The sequence below is a fragment of the Chiloscyllium punctatum genome, chromosome 8 (genome assembly GCF_047496795.1).
Source record: "Chiloscyllium punctatum isolate Juve2018m chromosome 8, sChiPun1.3, whole genome shotgun sequence".
Classification (NCBI taxonomy): Eukaryota; Metazoa; Chordata; class Chondrichthyes; order Orectolobiformes; family Hemiscylliidae; genus Chiloscyllium; species Chiloscyllium punctatum.
Genome location: NC_092746.1, coordinates 28,745,233 through 28,763,282, shown reverse-complemented (window position 1 = coordinate 28,763,282; position 18,050 = coordinate 28,745,233). Strand labels below are relative to the sequence as shown.

The 18,050-nt window shown below is 42.9% G+C and overlaps 1 protein-coding gene across 1 annotated transcript in view; it reads right to left on the bottom strand.

Annotated features, from left to right (window-relative positions):
* The window catches only part of stk31 (serine/threonine kinase 31), a 97,891-nt gene that overhangs the window by 38,803 nt on the left and 41,038 nt on the right, over positions 1-18,050 (bottom strand). The window contains exons 9-10 of the mRNA XM_072575300.1: positions 14,765-14,887; positions 11,403-11,582 (exon numbers count right to left, since the gene is read on the bottom strand). Of these exons, the coding sequence (XP_072431401.1) occupies positions 11,403-11,582; positions 14,765-14,887 (303 nt within the window). The remainder of the gene's footprint in view (positions 1-11,402; positions 11,583-14,764; positions 14,888-18,050) is intronic.

The window sequence follows — 18,050 nt, the reverse complement described above, 5'->3', positions numbered from 1 at the left end:
AAAGGTTATTGTCTGGGCTAACATCTATCTGTTGGCCTGTTGTCTATGACATTTGAGTTTCCATGTGGCGGCCACACTTTGAATGAAAATGGTCACGTGCACAGAAGCCTAAACTATGATGGTACTCATCACTGTGATGGACCTCTCCATTTTCTGGATAAGGGTGCACACTGCCTCTTAGAACAGAGATAGCTATTTGCAGATTTCCTGCACAAGTATCTGAATAGTATCTGCACTCCCCTCCATGCTCCATAACCCCTAGCAATTAATAGTCAGACAATATCAATTCAATACAAATAACAGTTCAATGCTAGGTGGTAGGAGAAAGTGAGGACTGCAGATGCTGGAGATCAGTAAAGAGTCTGGTGCTGGGAAAAGCACAGCAGGTCAGGCAACATCTGAGGAGCAGGAGAATCTACGTTTCGGGCAGAAGCCCTGCATCAGGAATCCTAATAAAGGGACTATGCCCGAAACATCAATTTTCCAGCACCACACTCTTGACTTCAAATGCTAGGTGGCAACATGATAATTAAAGCTTTCACTGAGTCCCAATGCCGCCCCCATCGCTCCTTCAGCGATGGCATGTCCTACTGCCCTTATCGCCAGGGCATCTTCCTATAACATTGGTTATTGGCGCTCACTCGCCCAGAATTCTCTACATATCCCTGCAGTTGCCAGTTCTCCATTTTTCCAAAGATAAAGCGGAGAGGAATTATGCAATTGCTGAGGATGGAAGCACAATATTCAACAGGATGGGGGTGGTAAGTGGGGGTTGACTGTGGGTGGGATAGTGAGAGGAAAGCAGTTTGTAGCAATTTGTGGAGGAGAAGTTTCAAGAAGGAACATGGGAAGTAAAGGGGCACTGTACAAGGATAGTGGAGTTGTAAACCACTTAGGAATCAAGACATCAACCTTTTCCTCTACAGCACATTCTAACTATTTACATCCTCTGCAACCCTACACAGAAATCATTGAATCCCTAGTGTGGGAGCGAGCCATTTGGTCTACCAAGGCCACACTGACCCCTGAAGAGACCCCGGCTGTTCAGTGAGGCTGGCTAGCTTCCTCCTTTCAGAAAAATCACATGCCTCTATGGCCTGACTGCATCTGGTGTAATCTGTAGGAACTTGTCTACAAAACAGAGGCCAACCATCCCCCACTGTTCAAGCACTGTCCTTTATCTTACCGCGTATTGGGTGATTCATACTGTGCAGTGATAGCAGTGAGTGTCGCCTCAAATAGAAGCCTATGATTTCAGCATTACAGACATCATTCTTTCTCTAACTGGTCAGTAACATCTGAGGCAGCTATTAATTGGTTGGCTCCAGGAAAGAGCAACCAGAAAGTCCATCAATTTGTGAGCTGTACTCATAACTGGATATGTACTCCCATTTCCAGGGACCAAAGCATCAGGATTATGCCCCACAATCAAGACGTCCATTTCCCACAGACTTTAAGCAACAAGGGAAAGGTTTTTGTGTTCTATACTTTGACCTCTGCTGAGTAACAGCAGTTGTCTTCTGCCCAACCATACGCCATACCACATGACAGAGGGGATTGCCAGCGTTCCAGCACAAAGGCAGTAATAGCCCCGCCTGTTGACCCTAAGCTGGGGCTTGAAGGACATCACTGAACATCAGCATCACTCAGGGTTCAGGCATACATGCCCAGTTTTAGATTCTTGGAAAGAGATCTCTTCCCATGAGGGTCAGGTGACTACCAATACAACAAACAGTTCTGAATTTCCTCATGTCCAGCACCATCCAGGGATCTGATAATGGCATCCGTAGAATCATCCAGCTGATGGATGCCAACTTCTGTAGATGTGGGGCAGCTTCTAGTTGATAGAAGAGTGGCAAATGGGACTCCCTTATTTCTAAAAGGGTACAAAGACATTCCTAACTAAAGACTGGTCAGTTTAACAACAGAGGTGGTTTCAAAAAATTACATTTAGGAGTAAACAAAAACACAACAGAAATTTGGAGAGGTTTGAGTTAATTAAGGAGTCAGTCTTGAATTGTAAACAGCAGATCACGCTTGACTAACCTAATTGAATTTTTTGATGAAATTACAGAGAAGGTTGATGAAGGGAAACAATGGATGCTTTCTAAGTGGATTTTAAGAAAGCATTTGACAAAGCACCACATAAAAGACAGTCAACAAAACTGAACTGGTAAGAGGGCGACTGGCACAGGTCTAAGGAAGGCAATAAGGCAACGATGTGCAATAGTAGTAACTGTAAAGATTGGATCGAGAGGAGTGCATAAACAAAAAAAAAGGAATAAGTGAAATTGCAGCATACCTGAGGAGGACTGTGCAAGACAAGGCTGGAAAAGTGAATTTGAGGGGGTTTTCATTTGAATGCAACATTGGGCTGAATTGCCTACTTCTCTTCCATAGAGACTGGCCGGTCATTCAATTAGATGTGAACACCATCAAGTTAAGCTGTGAGACATTAGCTCAGGCAGTGCCTATTCTTGCAAGGCCCTCCTCAAACGGTCACATACAATTGGCAAGATACATCAGGAGGAACTGGAAATAAATGTTGCCAAAAGCTTTATCCATCACCTGAAGGAAAGTGGCAGGGGCTAACAGAGCCCAAACAACATTCTTGTGTATTCGTGAAGTCCCTCTCCCATGCCCGTTCAGATTACTGTCCTTCAATATCTCATTCAGTGATGGGCAGTTGGTTATAACCATCGACCAAAATCAAGACTGCAGAAATAATGTCTACCGTTCAGAGGTCCCAATGCTTCCTCAATCCTAAGTGGAGGGTAAGCATCATAAGGTTTAGCACTGGATGCCCATAAATCATTAAAAGTCTTCAGATTTCCATAATTCTTCCTCACAATAACTACATGAAGCACACATGGGCTGGACATCTCCCTCCATGTCTCAGTCTTCCTCCCAGTGATGGGGTGAGATCCACTGGTATGAAACCTTGACTGGACAGTCAGCTTTAGGTCATATTTTTGTGGGTTGCCATATCACAACACCCAATGTCATCACCACCTTTACTGAAAAGTTGCACCATACTTGGAGAAAATAGAAACAAGCTGCCTCCTCTGTGTCTCCTCCAACTCAACAATGTCCATCTTTGAAATGGGGTTCATGACGTCTACTCCAGTCAATCCACTCTCAATTACAGCGGCAGTTTTAAGGATACCCACTGGTATTCTTAGTTGAAGTAAACACTTTTGTCGCTGCCCGCTCCGCCCACATGGATGATGGTGGCTCTTAGAGTTATAAGAAGTGGGAGCTCTGCTACATATCACAATGTTCTGTAAAACTTGACATTGATCAGCTGAAGGCAGCCAGCAAGAGCTTTCAAGAACAGTGATGGAGCGGGTAGGTAATACAAAACAAAACAGCCCAATTCCCTGCTACTCAAACAGTTCAAAAGGCTCCATGTAGCTTGAAATACCTTTGGCACATGCAGCAAGGTCAAAGACTTCTGTGCTTGGTCTACTAACCTTGGCATATGCTGCTCAGAGCAGTCACTATCCTGGTTTTCCAAGTTGCTCATTCTGGTCTTACCCCCACCACCCCACCCCACCCCCTCACTAGCCTGGCTCTCGTTCCCTCCTCGACTACCTGGTCAGGTCCACGCCCCCTAACAACCCACCCTCCAATCCTGGCATTTTCCCCTGCCACTGCAGGAACTATAAAACCTGCGCCAACACCTCCTCCCTCACCTCTATCCAAGGCCCTAAAGGAGCCTTCCACATCCATCAAAGTTTTACTTGCACATCCACTAATATCATTTATTGTATCCGTTGCTCCCGATGCGGTCTCCTCTACATTGGGGAGACTGGGCGCATCCTAGCAGAGCGCTTTAGGGAACATCTCCAGGACACCCGCACCAATCAACCACACCGCCTCGTGGTCCAACATTTCAACTCCCCCTCCCACTCTGCCGAGGACATGGAGGTCCTGGGCCTCCTTCACCGCCGCTCCCTCACCACCAGACGCCTGGAGGAAGAACGCCTCATCTTCCGCCTCGGAACACTTCAACCCCAGGGCATCAATGTAGACTTCAACAGCTTCCTCATTTCCCTTCCCCCACCTCGCCCTAGTTCTAAACTTCCAGCTCAGTAACTCTCCCCTTGACTTGTCCAGACTTGTCCTACCTGCCTATCTTCTTTTCCACCTATCCACTCCAACCTCTCCTCCCTGACCTATCACCTTCATCCCCTCCCCCACTCACCCATTGTACTCTATGCTACTTTCTCCCCACTCCCACACTCCTCTAGCTTATCTCTCCACGCTTCAGGCTCACTGCCTTTATTCCTGATGAAGGGCTTTTGCCCGAAACATCGATTTCGAAGCTACTTGGATGCTGCCTGAACTGCTGTGCTCTTCCAGCACCACTAATCCAGAATTTGGTTTCCAGCATCTGCAGTCATTGTTTTTAGTCATCGCAGTCATTGAAGTGACATCTACCAGAGGGGCAGCCGGGAAGGAAAGCAGTGAGTATAAATACTCACCCTTCGACACCGACAGCCATTTGAGTGGGAGCAGCGGCTGAGTAAAAACAAACCCGGAAGAGTACAGCTAAGGTAAGAAAGTTTGTTTTAAAATTACTTACCTGTAGCGGGCAGCAGTGTTTTTTGTTCCTCTCTCTTCACAGAAAGAGCGGGAGCAGCAGGGGAAGTGACGTCTACCAGAGGGGCAGCCGGGAAGGAAAGCAGCGAGTATAAATACTCACCCTTCGACACCGACAGCCATTTGAGTGGGAGCAGCAGTGAGTATATAAATCAGGAAGGCGGCTAAACCAGAGATTCTACACCTGTTGTATCTCCCACCCACCCTCCTCCTCCTCCTCTAACCTCCTTAACTACACTGGGTTTTTTTTTAAGGTAAGGATTTTCTATTTCTTTACCAGTGACTGGTTAAAAATTTACTTTGTTTTTGTGTGTGTGTACATATTAATTCTTTAGGAAAGACTATAGTAGAGAGGTATCAGAAAGTGTTCTAACTCAAACTTGTATAAAGTAACTAAGTAATTAATTAACTAAGCAGAGATGGCTGGGCAGGTGATGTGCTGTCGCTGTATGATGTGGGAGCTGGCTGATCCCATTGTGAATGGCAGTGACCACATCTGCAGCAAGTGTTGGTTGCTGGAAGAACTCCGGATCAGAGTTGATGATCTGGAATCTGAGCTTCAAACACTGTGGCACATCCGGGAGGGGGAGTGTTACCTGGACGCTTTGTTTCAGGAGGCAGTCACACCTGGGAGATTAAGTAATTCACATTCAGCTAGTGATCAGGCTCATCAGAGTGTGACTGTAAGTGAGGCAGGTAGGGGGAACCTGAGTTCAGGAGTGGAGGAGCCTCAACCCTTGACCTTGTCCAACAGGTACGAGATTCTTGCTCCCTGTTCAGATGAGGAAAAGGGCTCTGGACAGGATGAGCCAACTGACCAAGGTGCAGAAGGCCATTCAAGAGGGGGAAGAGTTAATAGACAAGTCGTGGTTATAGGGGGTTCTCTAATTAGGGGGACAGATAGTATCCTTTGCAAGCCGGATCAGGAGTCTTGCATGGTGTGTTGCCTGCCCGGTGCCAGGGTGCGGGACATCTCCGACCGGCTTGAAAGGATATTGGCATAGGGACAAGAAAATTAGGCAAGTAAACACGTGGCTAAGGGATTGGTGTGGGAAAGAGGGATTCCACTTCATGGAGTATTGGCATCAGTTTTGGAACGGGGGGGGGGGGGGGGGGGGATCTGTACCGTTGGGATGGTCTCCACCTGAACCGATCAGGTACCAATGTTCTAGCGAAGAGGATAAATAGGGTGGTCAGTAGGATTTTAAACTTCTGAGTTGGGGGGTGGGGGGACGGGGAAGGGGAAGGGAAAGTGAAAGCAACAGGGAGTATGGCGTTAAATGGAAAGACAAGCAGCAGGATAGCATGTGTCCAGGCAGATTTAAAATTGAGGCAGACTGGGAATGCAGAAAAAAAAGCAAGGATAACTTAGGACATCTTATGACTTCCAATATCTCTATGATAACAAAGTTAGCATTAAGGTGCTTTACCTGAATGCGCGTAGCATTCATAACAAAGCAGATGAAATAATGGCACAGATCATAGTGAATGATTATGATGTGGTAGGCATCACAGAGACTTGGTTACAGGGGGGGGTCAGGACTGGCAGTTAAACCTCCAAGGAGTTTCAGCTTATCGAAAAGACAGGGAGGTCGGCAGAGGGGGTGGGGTTGCCTTGTTAGTTAAGAACAATATTAAACGTATGGCACTGAATGACATAGCGTCAGATGATGTGGAGTCTGTGTGGGTGGAATTGAGGAACCACAAAGGCAAAAAAAACCATAATTGGAGTTGTGTACAGACCTCCTAACAATGGTCAGGACCAGGGACACAACATGTACCGGGAAATAGAGAAGGCATGTCAGAAAGGCAAGGTCACGGTGATCATGGGAGACTTCAATATGCAGGTGGACTGGGTAAATAATGTTGCCAGTGGATCCAAAGAAAGGGAATTCATGGAATGCTTACAGGATGGCTTTTTGGAACAGCTTGTCATGGAGCCCACAAGGGAGCAGGCTATTCTGGACCTAGTGCTTTGCAATGAACCAGACTTCATGAAAAGATCTTAAAGTAAGGGAACCCTTAGGAAGCAGCAATCATAATATAGTAGAGTTCAGTCTGGAGTTTGAAAGAGAGAAGGCAAAATCAGATGTAATGGTGTTACAGTTAAATAAAGGTAATTATGAGGGCATGAGAGAGGAACTGACAAAAATAGACTGGAAGCAGAGGCTAACCGGGAAGACAGTAGAGCAAAAATGGCAGGAGTTTGTGGGTATAATTAAGGACACTGTACAGAGGTTCATCCACAAGAAAAGAAAAATTATCCGGGGAGGGATTAGACAGCCATGGCTGACAAAGAAAGTCAGGAAATGTATTAAAGAAAAAGAGAGATCCTATAAAGTGGCCAAGAGCAGTGGGAAATCGGAAGATTGGGAAAGCTACAAAAACAGAGGATAACAAAGAGAGAACTAAGGAAGGAGAGGATCAAATATGAAGGTAGGCTAGCCAGTAATATTAGAAACGATAGTAAAAGTTTCTTTCAATACATAAGAAACAAACGACAGGCAAGAGTAGACATTGGGCCACTTCAAACTGATGCTGGAAGCCTAGTGATGGGAGATAAGGAAATAGCAGGAGAACTTAATAAGTACTTTGCGTCAGTTTTCACAGTGGAAGACAGGAGTAATATCCCAACAATTAAAGGGAGTCAGGGGGCTGAGAGGAGTATGGTTGTCATTACAAAAGAGATAGTGCTAGAAAAGCTAAAAGGTCTTAAAATTGATAAATCTCCTGGCCCTGATGGGATACATCCTAGAGTTCTGAGAGAGGTGGCTGAGGAAATAGCGGAGGCATTGGTTGAGATCTTTCAAGAGTCACTGGAGTCAGGGAAAGTCCCGGATGATTGGAAGATCGCTGTTGTAACCCCATTGTTCAAGAAAGGATCAAGACAAAAGATGGAAAATTATAGGCCAGTTAGCCTAACCTCGGTTGTTGGTAAAATTCTAGAATCCATCATTAAGGATGAGGTTTCTAACTTCTTAGAAGAGCAGAGTCTGATTAGAACAAGTCAACATGGATTTACTAAGGGGAGGTCATGCCTGACAAACCTGTTGGTATTCTTTGAAGAGGTGACAAGCAGGTTAGACCAGGGAAACCCAGTGGATGTGGTCTATCTAGACTTCCAAAAGGCCTTTGATAAGGTGCCACACAGGAGGCTGCTGAGCAAGGTGAAGGCCCATGGTGTTCGAGGTGAGCTACTGGGATGGATTGAGGATTGGCTGTCTGACAGAGGGCAGAGAGTTGGGATAAAAGGTTCTTTTTCAGAATGGCAGCCGGTGACGAGCGGTGTCCCGCAGGGTTCAGTGTTGGGGCCACAGCTGTTCGCATTATATATTAAATGATCTGGATGAAGGGACTGGGGGCATTCTAGCGAAGTTTGCAGATGATACGAAGATAGGTGGACAGGCAGGTAGTACTGAGGAAGTGGGGAGGCTTCAGAAGGATCTAGACAGTTTGGAGGAGTGGTCCAGGAAATGGCTGATGGAATTCAACATGAACAAATGCGAGGTCTTGCACTTTGGCAAAAAGAATAAAAGCACAGACTACTTTCTAAACTGTGAGAAAATTCGTAAAACCAAAGTACAAAGGGATCTGGGAGTGCTAGTCGAGGATTCTCTAAAGGTCAACATGCAGGTTGAGTCTGTGATTAAGAAAGCAAATGCGATGTTGTCACTTATCTCAAGAGGGTTGGAATATAAAAACACCATTATGCTAATGAGACTTTATAAAAGCTCTGGTTAGGCCCCATTTGGAGTACTGTGTCCAGTTTTGGTCCCCACACCTCAGGAAGGACATATTGGCACTGGAACGTGTCCAGCGGAGATTCACACGGATGATCCCTGGAATGGTAAGCCTAACATATGAGGAACGGGTGAGGATCTTGGGATTGTATTAATTGGAGTTTAGAAGATTAAGGGGAGACTTAATAGAGACGTACAAGATAATACATGGCTTGGAAAGGGTGGATGCTAGGAAATTGTTTCCGTTAGGTGAGGAGACTAGGACCCGTGGACATAGCCTTAGAATTAGAGGGGTAAATTCAGAACAGAAATGCGGAGACATTTCTTCAGCCAGAGAGTGGTGGGCCTGTGGAATTCATTGCCGCAGCGTGCATTGGAGGCCGGGACGCTAAATGTCTTCAAGGCAGAGATTGATAGATTCTTGTTGTCTCGGGGAATTAAGGGCTACGGGGAGTATGCGGGTAAGTGGAGTTGAAATGCCCAGCAGCCATGATTGAATGGCGGAGTGGACTCAATGGGCCGAATGGCCTTACTTCCACTCCTATGTCTTATGGTCTTACCTCTTGGTAAGAAGGCATGGCCATTGCACTAGATAGAGGTACCTGTGCCTGAGGGCAGTGGCTGTTGAGGGCAGTTTTGTTTAATGTGTCCCACCTGGTCACAATGCCAATACATCTTTGGAGCATCCTTTCCAGCAGGAACAGACATGAGGCTTACAATGGAGACAGGGCAGCAAGCACTGGGTCTGTGTTGGCTATATAGCAACATATGCAACCTGACCCATCAGCCTGAGCCTTATATGACAATCTGTGCCAATAGTCACTAGATGGCAGCTTCTTTCCTGCTCTTGAATCCAACCGTTCCACATTATCAAGATAATGTGATCCCATGCTTCAAAGAAAGGCAATTGAGGATTGTCACATTTAAGCTACCTCAAGTCTATTGGGTCGTTCCCATCCCTTATTGCTTCTGCTTGGTAGTCCTTCAGCACCCTCCCTGGAGCGAATCGAAAAGGGACCAGGAGGAAGACAGCTTCATCAACTCCAGGGACACAAAAATCAGATCCTCCCCTTCGGATTGCTTCCAGCATAAAAACCCTGCTGTAACTGTGTCAGGTTACTGCTGTTCACAAAGACCTTTGTCAGTGCCTCAAAGATCTGCTTTGGACTGCTTAGTACAACTGAACTGTACCTCTTCCCAGTATTTCCCAATAGACATTTCTATACAGATGCTCCATCCATAAAGCACCTCCGTACTTCCACTGAGGGCCCTGGATACTATAATCACCTAAACACCCTCAACCTGGTCTTCAATTGCCAGATCAAGATGTTTCTCATCTTCTTCAAAATCTGTTCAGCTTCTTACTCATCAAGAGATACCTTTTCCAACCTAGTGTACCATCTCCTTCCTCTACAGTTTTAAGGGAAAGCACATGGGAAATCTCTGCCTGGGCTTAAGACCTGACTCCATCTGCCAAATCTTTAATCCCAAATGACTCCAGAGCAGCATCAGACTCTGTCAATGGCCTGTTTCAACTCGACCACTACCCGCTCCATTTTGGCCCGGTGCCTTTCAAGCTGGTCTACCATGACTTGATGTCTGTACTATAGAATCCTACTGACCATGCCAGAAATGAGATATCAGATTTGTACACAAAAATGGCTCAAAGGCAATTAAACAAAGGATAACTTATTCAACTGGCATCAGGTCATTAAAACTGGAAGGGAAATGAAAGATATTTACATCATATACAAGGAATGACTTTATGGAATACATTGGGAAGGAATTCCTTTTCTGATACCTCTCCCTTCCCAACAGCCCTCTCAACAACAAAATCAGTCTTTGACCAGCAAGTTCCTCTCTGTTGTAATTTAGTGCAGAACTGTTCAGCTCCCTTGCTCATAGCCCTCCATCACTTCCAAACCTGCTGGAGGTCCTACCACATACAGCTTAAATCAAATCAATGATTCATTTCATGCACGAGCTCTTGTGGAAAGTGACGAGAAACACAGACTCAACGGGTTGAAAAATCACAAGCTGACAGAAAAATCTTGCCTAGTTGTAAACCCAAGTCATCAATTTCCTCCTGACGTGGGGAGGTTGCTGAAGTACCACAAACAGGAGGGAGTGCTCAATAGTATGCAAATAGAATTTAAAATTAAATCAGCTTTGAGAAAAAAAAAGTTCTATTCAGACTCCACTAATAGAGAGATGAGCATCTCAGCTACATGAATTCTTGCTTTAGAATGTTCTCCAAAAAGACAATGATGTCTTCCTCCTCATATATGAAATTTCCACGCTATATGCTTTCCCAGTCAAGTGGAGGATGGAATCTTATTCCAAGAATTCCATCAATGTCACAATAGATTTGACGGATACAGTAATTGAATTTCTCTTCCTCACTGCAAAGTAAACTTGGCATAAACATCCACCCACAATCACAATATTGGGGCAAGGGTAGGCCATTTTGCTCATATCTGTTCTATCATTTAGTGAAATCATGGTGGATCCATGATCTAACTCCACACTGCCTTCTACCATATCCCTTAATTTGGAGTCTGTTCAACAAAAGTATTAACAACCAATCTTGCATCAGTGATTATTTTCAGAGTCGAGACCCAAACTTCACTTCCCTGTATAGATGTTTCCTAACTTCATCAAATTCTCTAAACTTTAGACTATGTCTCTCGTGCTAATCTCAACAGAATTGCTTTCACCTACTTATGTATTCCCTTTAAGATCCTGAGAACATCAATAAAATCACCCCTTCAGTTTAAATCTCAGGGAATATAATTACAATTGTGCAATCTCTCCCTATAGTATTAACCCCTGGAGTCCAGGTATCATCATGCTAAATCTACACTGCTATCCCTCCAAAGCCAATTATCCTTTCCAAAGTCTGGTTGAAAATGAAAATAAAACACGCAGAGCTCCAGATTCATTCTGACAATCTGCAGTACAATCCATCGTAGTTCCCACAGAATTGCATTACTTACAAAGTTGTACTTTAACTTTAGCATGATTATAAAGATACAAAAAGGTTAACCAGAGATTTACCTTCATAGTTTTACGGAACCACTCAGACAACAGTTGGAGTGAACTGTCTGTTCTATGCTTAATATTGTTGAACTCCTGTAGTTTATTATCTCTCCACTCAAAAAACTGATCAAACATTTCATTCGAGTTGTGCTCCACTTCATAAGGGCCATAAGCAGCATCCAGTGAAGAAGCTAAAGACTAAAGAAATATGCACGTAAATTATGACATTCTGATTTTGAACATGCAGTTTTATTTTGATTTGCAAGAGAGATCAGCATACATGAAGTTTCTGACAATACGCATCTGAAAAAACGTTTTTATTTATTTCAAATCCGACTGAGAATGAACTCAAAATGGAATTTTAGACTGAGGTAATTTGATCTTTCAGCAATCACGTCAAATGGCAGATATTAGATCAGCTTCGCTTTTACATGTTGCTCAATTTTCGAGTCAAGTGACATGGATAAATCTAACTCGCACTGTTCTAAAAATGAATTTGATACTATATATAAAGTTCACATGTTTAGTAAACATTTGAGAGAAAATAATTAAAACTTTTGGGTAAAATATACAATATCATTTCACTCAAACATTTAATGTTCCTTTTGTAGAGCTGATAATCTACCCAGCATACATTGTATGTTGTTTTATGTTGTATATTTTGATCACAATTTCACAATTCTTAAAATTGGTGATAACAGAGAGCAAAGTTTGCTTTGATAGGAAGCATAAATGAACATACTATTGGGAATTTGTACAGAGTTAAACAGAATAACTCATTTGGGGCAGCACAGTGGTTAACACTGCTGCCTCACAGCACCAGGGTCCCAGGTTCAATTCCAGCCTCGGGCGACTGTGTGGAGTTTGCACATTCTCCCTGTGGCTGCATGGGTTTCCTCTGGGTGCTTCAGTTTCTTCCCACAGTCCAAAGATGTGCAAATCAGGTGAATTGTCCATTCTAAATTGCCCATAGGTTAGGCACACTAGTCAGATGGAAATGGGTCTGGGTGGGTTACTCTTCGGAGGATCAGTGCGGACTTGTTGGGCCGAAGGGCCTGTCCCTACACTGTAGGGAATCTAATCTAATGTAAATTCACACAATTAAAACTATATTCAGGACACTTGAAGGGCTTGTACCAGATTTCTTTTATTTGTTGGAGTCTTTCTCCCCCCCCCCACCAAAAAATGGTCATTGCATGTGTAGGAAGCCTGGTATATTTGGCTTATCGGAATTGGCTTAATATATACCAGCATTCTTTCGTTTGCCCTCATCCCTAATTCCAGGACAGTGCAAGCAGGACCTCATCTCAGTTCCTTTTCTGTTTGATACAATTGCCAGTTCATGGCCACTGAACGCCATCTTGCTTCAGAGGAGGAATATGCTGATCACATGACCTGCAACAATGGCAGCCTTCACAAGACAAGGCAGCTGCTACAGGACCAGAGTGCCTTCCATATCACAGTCAAAGTCAGTGGGAAGGTGAGGGCAACATCTTCCAGAGTCCTGTCCAGGGCACTCTTCCTTCATGTGAGAGAGCTTCCTTTGGTTGGAAGTGCTAGGAATTTGAATAGGGATCTATTACAATCTATCAGTCCCTCAAATTCTGGTGATTTATGGCTGCCAACTGTGCTTGCAGGCATTCCTGGAGATTTTATCATGTGATGCTCTGGTAAGACATCAGACATCACAAATTATCTCAAGATGTCAAGAAACGTTATTAGATATTCCATAGAAAGATTGGATCTCATGCAGATGAGAACACTTGTGCAGTCATTGTATGAGATATTCCAAGGGTCAAGAGGCCACATATAAACAGGTGAAGTACCAGAGAGAGAGAAAAGGGAAAATAATGCCCTCAGTCCTTCTAAACTCCAGTTTCCATCTCCATTGCTGCCTCAACTCCCATTCCAGACCTCCATTCCCTGCCTCAGTCCTTCTCACTGTGATTTCCACACAGCATTCTAAGCTTCACAGCTGCTCAATAACCTGTATTCTGGTTTAATCGTACCAAGCAGAGAGCTCAGAATTTCTCTCAGAAGGAAAATGAGAAGAAGGGATGTTGCTTCTGGGCCCTGATTCCGAGCACCTTGTCCCATCACTATTTCACCAGCACTTCTTGACTTGTGAAATGAGGATGTTTTCAGCCAGTATCCCCTGGGCAGAGAAGCCCCTCAATCCCCTCTATTTCTACATTCTGGGATAAAGTTGTGCAACTGTATCCACAACCAGAGACTTTACTGGCATGGGGTCCTCTTCGACCACGCTTGCTGTATAAGGAGTCTGTACACAGATGTCGTTAACCTACATGCCCCATCTTTTAAATGGGAAATTGGTACTCTCTTTACTTCATAATTTGAGAGTTTCTGTTCTTTTGAGCAGCAATGGGTGGTAATTATAATGAAATTAATTTGTGACTGTCAGTGCCTGTTTTGTGCAGATTTCACTCTACATGAGAAATAATGCATAAAAATTGGCATGCGCATTTTTGCATTGTCAATAATTATCTTTATAATTTAATTAACCCTTCAAAACAAAACACACAAATCTATAGGTAGCTGGAATCAAGTAGCTCTGCTACTGCATCATCTGCCAAACAAACTACTTGACTGCAATCATCACCCCTTCCCCCTCAACCCCCAAGCACTGGCAATCCTGATGAAGGGCTTTTGCCTAAAACGTCGATTTCGCTGCTCGTTGGATGCTGCCTGAACTGCTGTGCTCTTCCAGCACCACTAATCCAGTACTGGCAATATAGATCCTGCTTCTCTCGCAGAATCTTATTACGAACAGATTTTATCTGGAAGTTAGCAGTCTTTTCCCACAGAGACAAGTCAAGATCTTTGAAGAATGAAAGGACAGCTACTACAATGGTACTGCAAACTGGTACTGAATAAAAAATGAAATTGGAGTTCATCCCCTAGTCCCTGTATATTAAACTTTCACTAGTGGGGCCAGCAAATTCCCATTACGAAGATGGAGAAATTTGATCAGCTCATCTCGAGGCAATCTAAACTAGTACTAGTTTAGCAGTAATAATGGGGCAATTTGGGGGTTATCTTATTCCATTTATATGCTGGGTAAACAATATGGGAAGAGGAGACTGAGTAAATAAGAGTACAATAGGTCACTTAGTACAAAATGCAAGCACTGCAGCTATTTTAGATTATTTAAATCGAAGCGTCCTTGCAGCACATATCTACTGTGTATGTTTTCCCATCAAAATGTTAATAAACCAAATACCGAGGAATGGCTTTTGCAATAACTACCACTTTCAGTAACTGCTAAATTAGCTTCTCAGCAACTACTGAAGTGGTAAATTGGTACTCATTATTAATACTACAGAATCGTATGCATCCAATCAGCTGAGAAACATTCTAACCTTTAGAACATTCACACGATCCTCGATGGGCAACTTTTCTACTTCAGAGATGAACTCGTCTGCTGCAGCATAAAGAGAGCTGCGTACTTCATTACGCTTGTCAATTAGGATGTGCACATCATCCTGAGAATTATAATCAAAATATGTTCCAAATAATACACACAGATTACATACAACAACATTAACTATCCCATTATTAGGAGATTTAATAATAGACCAAATGCAGTTAAAATTATTTGGGGAAAAAAAATACAGATAAAGTAGTAAGACGACAAAACATCTCTAAACATTTGTAGCAAATGTTATATATAATACAGTTTTCATATTCATGAACTCTCTCTGGAATTCTTTTCCTGAAACAGCAATGGAGGCTGGGTCAATGAAAAATCTAAACTTGGCCTTGAATAAATTCGTTGACAAGAGATCAAAAGATTCCAGGAGGCAGACAGGAACGTGGAGTTGAAACCACATTCAGATCAGTCTCAATCTTAACAAGTCTTATATTTCTTAAATTTCTACCTGAAGAATTTGTTTGCTTCTTGCATCCCAACAAAAAAAAAATGCTATTTACAAAAATAAAACACTAATTAAAGTGGCTGCTGAGGAGTTTAAATGCTTGCTTGCGAAAATCATGAAGACTTATATTGGGAGTTAGGATGATAGGTGAAATTGAAGAGAAAGCAACGTTTAAGACCACTAGATTAAAGTGGAGGTTGAATTATTTGGATACACCAACACACCTTGCATTTACAGTTTCCAAACAAAACCTTTTGCAAAGAATGGAGAATGTGTTGTGAGTGGAGAAATGCAAATACATAGCAGAAAGCCCATTTATTAACCTATGACAGGCAACTTGTATGCTCAAATCAATGCATTTATGGATACAAATCAGCTATTAATAATCTAGGGGATGAGATTACATGGTAGGTATGATATGCCTATAAACCACTCTAAAGATATGCTGGAAAATTAACATGTTCAATAATTACAATGGACACTGTATGCTGATGATTCATCAATTGATCTGTCAGTCAGTCAATTCTGAATTTTATTCAAAAGAGTCCACAAGTTGGAATGTAACTGATGAGGTGTCTCTACTCCAAAAAGGAATTGCTAAAATTTCATTCTCATACAGAAGGGAAATAAGCCTCACTGACCAGTGAAATCGAAGGTTAAATTGGCAGAAGGGTTGGTGTTGCATGTACAGCATGACCTTTGAAACATGATTGGCCAGTTAGGTTCTGACCTGGATATGGGGTATTTCTTAAAGCTGATCTACTCAAAACTACTAAAACCGCAAATTAACTTTAGGTATTGGAAAGTAAATGGTGTTAAACAAATACTACATGCGATAAAACAGCAGCAGAACGACTGGGATCCCACAGCATTTAAAAGGTGTATAGGCCAGATACATCTCTGCCAAGTACTTATTTCCATACATGTGACAGCCACCAATATTGCAGCAAAACTGCTTCTATAAATTCCATTTCAGGAAGAGAATCAGCTAAAGATTTGCAGCAACTGTCATAGAGTTGTTCCCAGACCTAAAAATAATAAATATACTGTTGCTTCCTTGTTCAGTAGAACCAGCTATTCACATATTAGAACAAGAATCTGCAATATAAACAGGTTTGGAACATCACACAGAATTGGTCAGCAAGGTTATTTCAGCAAGAAATGCACAGTGGTGCATACATACAATGCAGTGTTTCAATTTGTACATTTTCTTGTCAAGAAAAAAAAGTCAGAAAATGCCAAACCTTAGCTTTAACATAAATTTCAAGTATTTCAGAGAAATCAATTTCACTGAAAGTAGCTGTTCTCCGAGTTAGAGCCACACTGATAAATGAGGTCTGTACAATTAACTGAACCAAATGGACTTAGTTTAGAATGTGCAAAACATCACAGGATACAGGACTATGACTCAGTACAACATCAATTGCATAGGCTTGTCATTTTGGATCAAAGACTGATATTGATGCTCCGAGGTACATGAACCAGGAGCCGAGCATGAGGGACGAGAGACAGAGATATAAAGGTAATTAAAGGGAGAGTGTCTGTAGGTTTGGATGCAATACTTGAGCTGTGTTACTTGATGTAGTACTGCACATAGCTTACAGGTATTTTGGTATTGGATAATAAAGCTCCTAAAGATGATAACAGTTGCCTCTCTCTCCCCATCTAGTTCGTGCACAAAACAGTCAATTCAGTTTTCCAAATCAAAGGGTATACATGTACTGTGTACAAATCAAAACAGGAGCCTCATTTATCAAAACCAAAGTAAGAACGGTTCACAGAGAGCCAAAAAGTCTAATCTTCCATCCTGAATTTTAAAAAAATGAATTGCACTGGTCCAAACTGTGGGGCCACCATGTTCATCAGACTTTATATTCAGAATTTGCATCACAAATTGCAACAGGATGGCAAATGAGTAATCCAATCACAATTAAAGGGATACAATTTTTAATTAAATTTGATGAACAAGTGTAGTAATTAAGTGGAGTTATGCTTCTGAGTCATAGATAAAATTCATGCATAGTCTTCACTGCATCTGTTTGGAGACTTAAGGATTCTGCATTGAAGACCATGCACTTGTTAAAGTAGATGTGCAAGTTGAACAAATGGAAGTGACATAGTAAGTGAATGAAGTTTTCAGATTCCTTTGCACCTGGAGCACATGCACATGAATTTCTGGGTTATGATAATCACAGGAGAGCCAGTCAGCGTGCTGCATTGACACTTTTTGCTCTTGCTCTATTTGATGGGCCAAGAGGGAGCAATTCTCTGGGAACATGGAGCCTGGGGCTTAAGTCCCAGCCACTGAGAACTGCTGGCTAATCAGTGACTGGCAGGTCTATTGATCAGCAGAGCCACTGGTCAGAGATTAGGGATGGGTCTGAGGGGAGAAAGCAGAGGGCAAAATGTGTACCATCTACCCAGCTCCCCTGATCAAAGCAGAGCAGGGAAGTTTGAGAACAGCCTTTTTACCAGAGGTCATTGAGGGTTTTGAGGATTTCTTCCCACCTCTACTATTTCAACAGCAGAAAAACTAAGTTCTCTGAACCTCAGAACTTAACCAATATCCCTTGAAAACGTATCCAACTGAACTGCTTGCCTAATGCTTCCACTGTAATGGCTGGCTCAGGGGTCTGTTCCAGTCCAGACAGTAGCTGCTACTCCTAGTAACTGCTGGGAATGAAAAGCTGCCAGCCTTGTGACCAGCTGACAGCTCTTGAATATGGGACCCTTGCTCATAACATGCACAGAAACCCTGACAACAGGCAGT